The sequence below is a fragment of the Drosophila teissieri genome, chromosome X (assembly GCF_016746235.2).
Source record: "Drosophila teissieri strain GT53w chromosome X, Prin_Dtei_1.1, whole genome shotgun sequence".
In the NCBI taxonomy this organism is placed as follows: domain Eukaryota; kingdom Metazoa; phylum Arthropoda; class Insecta; order Diptera; family Drosophilidae; genus Drosophila; species Drosophila teissieri.
Window position 1 is genome coordinate 23443037 of NC_053034.1, and position 4102 is coordinate 23447138.

The 4102-nt window shown below is 54.6% G+C and overlaps 2 protein-coding genes across 2 annotated transcripts; one reads left to right on the forward strand and one right to left on the reverse strand.

Moving 5' to 3' along the window:
* The first annotated feature begins 354 nt into the window (after positions 1-354).
* Positions 355-1124, forward strand: LOC122625001 (WAS/WASL-interacting protein family member 1-like). The gene is made up of 2 exons (XM_043804811.1): positions 355-419; positions 488-1124. Exons 1-2 carry the CDS (start codon positions 355-357, stop codon positions 1122-1124), a joined length of 702 nt encoding a protein of 233 aa, XP_043660746.1.
* A 39-nt stretch (positions 1125-1163) lies between these two features.
* On the reverse strand, positions 1164-1736 carry LOC122624225. The gene is made up of 2 exons (XM_043803702.1): positions 1696-1736; positions 1164-1635 (listed from the first exon to the last, which is right to left on the reverse strand). The coding sequence occupies exons 1-2, from the start codon at positions 1699-1701 to the stop codon at positions 1285-1287; spliced, it is 357 nt and encodes a 118-aa protein (XP_043659637.1). The 5' UTR covers positions 1702-1736; the 3' UTR covers positions 1164-1284.
* Positions 1737-4102: the final 2366 nt, after the last annotated feature.

Sequence of the window (4102 nt, forward strand, 5' to 3'; positions counted from 1 at the left end):
GCTGGATGTTATACTCAAGAGAAGTGCGCACGCAAAAATTTTCTCCGGCTGGGCTCGTCGAATATGGGGTGTGGTGGTCTTGCTACTTCTCTTGGATTTGCCTTTAATCATTATGAAGTTAAAATTTTGCGTGAAGGGACAAGCCAAAAAATAGGGGCACGGGACATTGAGAAGAAAAGGAAAATGTTGCACTATATCATCACGAACACCTACTTATCTCAGATGGAATTGAGATACTTTTCGCCCTCCCTACCATGGCCGTTCTATTACCATATTTATATTCTCCGATTGAACGGCCCCTTCGATGTTCAGGGTTCTCAAGGGGTTAAAAGTATATAAATTTATGGAGACGCGATGCCGTCGGAGGATCTGGAGGAGTTGCGCGAGTTCGCGGACGCGCGGAACGCCTCGCTGCGACGGTTTGAGCGGATAGTGGTGGAACGGAAGGCAGCCGCCGCCAAGGCCGCGTGGCAGAAACGCCTGTCAGAGTGCAGAAGGAGGAGGAGGCGCTGTGGGTACCACTCCCACCGTCGTCGTGGCCACAGTCGCCATCGCGGCAGCCACCGTTGCAGCCACCGCCAGCACCGACGCAGCATCGACAGGAACAGCCGCCGACGCCGGAGCCGCAACACCGAGAGCCGCCGCAGCCACCGACGCCGATGCCGCAGCCGCACCCACAGCCGCCGTTGCCGCCACCGGCACTACCACCACCACGCACGCCGACACTGCCGCCACCCCAGGATGAGGAGGGGCCCCGGTGCGAGCGGCAACAGTCCTGGGAAGTGGACCAGGCGCACGTCGCGCAGACGCTGCGCACAATCGGCATGGGCGGCCGCCTGTGGCACCAGCAGATGGTGACGTGGACATGGCCCGCACCAGCGGAGGACACGCCGGAGGCCCGCGTGTGGGAAGAGGCGGGCGCGGTCGGTTGGAGGCCGGTCGAGCAGCGGGCGCGCGAGTTCGCGTCCGGACGGAGGACGAAGGCCCGGCGGAGAACCCGGAGAAGGGTCCGTGGGTGTGGCCCGCACCACCACCACCGAAACTCGCGCGGCAAGAATCATGCCCCGAGGCGAGACAGCCGCCGCAGCGACCCTGCCTCCGCAGGCAGGAGTCGCTATGAGTGAAGCCGTGGCGAGAGGTCGAGCGCTCGGAGTGGCCTCCCAAGGTGGTCGAGGAGGCCGAGGCCCAGGCGGGCAGACGACATAAGGACCGCTGGGCCAAGCTCTTTATACTGGACGGCCAGCGTTTCCGTTTGAAAAGGCGTCGCGGCGGCGAGGTAAGGGTCTATGTGCCCCAATAAACGAAGAAAAAACAAAAGCGAAAAACGAGTTGGTGGGACAGGGGAGGGCAAGGGCACACATGCTCACATAAAGCAAAAAGGAGGGGCGAAGTCATCCGCAGCAGCAAACAGGCACGCGGGCCAGCAAACGGACGCGGGGCCTGGCACGTCGACGCGAGGCTGCCGCAGGCGCGGAGACCAGGAAGAAGGGCTCCAGGGCGCTTGAGGGCCAGGGGCAGCCGCCCGGAGCATGCAGGGGCGGTCATCATGGATCCCTGCAGAAGGGCCTCCAGGGTGCCTGTGTCCAGGGCCAGCAACCCCGGAGCAACAAGGGGCATCACATCGTGTTCGAGGAACTAAAAACAAAGAGAGGATGAGTAAAGATGGCGACTTTTACGCAAAATTCCGCAACTTACCTCCATTGAGCTGCAACTCCGAAATCCACGTGCTTGGAGAAAATCGGGATGGGGGCGCTACGATAATAGCGGTCAATCGATAGTGAGATCGATAGGGAACAAAAAAAATACTGGATTTTATATTAATTTTCAACACGCTGTCACACTATTGACAGCAATCGGCACGACATCGGAATATCGGAACAGGAAGTGTCAACGCCGGTCGCCAATATCGATAGCTCGATCGCGCAATCAGCGATGGGACAACATCGATAAGAAGAGGAAGTGGCAACGCCGGTCGCCAACATCGATAACTCGATCGTGGTGAGTATCGGTGGAGTTGCCAGAGATGGGAAGCGATGAGAAGGCGGGAAATTTGAATGCGGAGCTGGTGACCAGAAGCAGACGGCAACAGGTACAGGAAGCTGGAGAAGGGCGCGAGGATCGAGATGTCGAACGACAGGGTCTACTAGGCTAAGGCTGCCGGGCTGAGATCAAGGAGGCGCAGGTCGACGTGAGGAGTAAGGAACGACACTGTTCGAGGATCAAGATGCCACGTCGAGATGCTGAAAGACAGGGTCGAATAGGCTGAGACGTAAAGGCTGCGATCAGGAAGGCGCAAGGATGTGCAAGATGCCAAGTCAAGACGCTGAACGACAGGGTCTAATAAGCTGCGACTGCCAGGCTGAGAACGAAGGGCGCAGGGTCGACGAGAGGAGATCGAGGAAGTTGCCTATGCGAGGAGGAACCAAAGCAGAGGACCGCCGGAAGCAACATCCTTTTCAAAAGCTTCCGAAGAAAGGGGGAGATGTGAGGAGTCTTAAAACTCCCCACAAATCCGGGTGCAGGAGATCGGCATAGCAACGGAGAAGACGGCTGGAATGAGGAAGGAGTCAAGGGCGGTCAGGTCAAACAGGAAATAATGGACCTTGGACCACGGCAAAGCGGAGAGACCGTGAAATAACGGTACCGCGCTGGACCTTGGACTCGAACCGGCCAAGGGCGTAGAGGTCGAACGGTAACGGTGCGGACTTTGGACAGGCACAAAGAGGACGCACCGTGAACTAACGGGACATGGTTGGACCTTGTACCCGAGCGAGCCGTGTGCAAAAGGGGAAATAACGGGACTCCTGCAGCCGATATAAGGGACGGCGCAGGCGCAGCTCGGGACAGTCAACAAGAAGCACGCGAAGAGCCAGACAGCCACATAGTCGATCGGAAAAGTTACGCGAAGTACACGGAAAGTCAGCGAAAGTACGCCACATGGGCAGACAGTCAATACCGAGTGACAGTGAAGCAGCGAAAACACAAGTACGTCAAGCGAGCATCCAGAGTGGATCTCCGCAAGTAAAGATCAGCGAAGGACGAGCGAACACCAGGACCTAGCGTGGTCAGAAAGGGACGGTGGAGTAGTTGATCACAAAGGTGGTTCGGGGAGGAGCGCTAGCTTATCTCACGGACGATACACCCTGCCCCATAACATCTAAGCCCCGGTCGAGCCCGCAGGTTATCCTTCGGCAAGGGCGACATGTGCCTGGCATACGCAGGAAGGGACGGTGGAGTCAGTGGTCGGCAAAGGTGGTTCGGGGAGGAGCACTAGCTTGTCTCTCGGACGATACACCCTGTCGCCATAACATCCTAAGCCCCAGGCGAGCCGGTACGGAGCCGCCATCGGAAGCGAAGCAGGGCGACGAAGAAGGGACGGCGAAGGAGCGACGACGCGCATCCGACGGCGAGGGCCACTGGATTCTTTTCAGCAAGTGACACTGAATAAAGGTGGCTTTAAATCTGAAACTCTGTCTTCTTCTTGGTCGGTCAATCACACAAATCATAAATTTGGTGGGACGAACAAACAAACTCTCTGAGCTAGCCGTCGCAATTCGTAGCGAGCAGAAACTAGAAAATCAGTTCCTTACAGATGCAATTGACGTGTGGATCAATGTAGATTGCAGAGAACATCGCATCATTTTCAAGTAACTTACATTCTCGAATTTTGATCTGTCCTAGTAATTTTTTTTATATAATTTTGGCTGTTCTCGCACTATAGCTTAAGCTCCATCCATTTATTGAAGAATTCGCTGTATACTAATTTTTAAGTCTGCAACTTTAAGGTCGCTTCGTATGTGTCCTTGAACGCGTCACTATACATATATCTCCATCCAATCCCAGTCCGCATCAATACTAATGCTAGGGCACGGAACAGCAAGGAACTCTTTTAAATCTAACAATTTTCATATCATTAAATATGTAGAGTTCCATCTCGTAACAACATCGAGACATGGTACTTTTTTTTTTGCCTCGTTCAACCAACGTCTGCTCAGGTTGAAAATTTTTAAAAATTTAAAATAATAATAAAAAATGTTAGGGTTTCACTTACCTATTTTTTCTGTACGCAATAATTTACAAATTTTGTGACATGATGCACATT

Coding starts and splice junctions, on each gene's coding strand:
- LOC122625001 (XM_043804811.1), top strand. CDS start 355: ATGCCGTCGGAGGATCTGGAGGAGTTGCGCGAGTTCGCGGACGCGCGG. Junction 420..487: donor CGGAACGCCTCGCTGCGACG/GTTTGAGCGGAT, acceptor AACGCCTGTCAG/AGTGCAGAAGGAGGAGGAGG.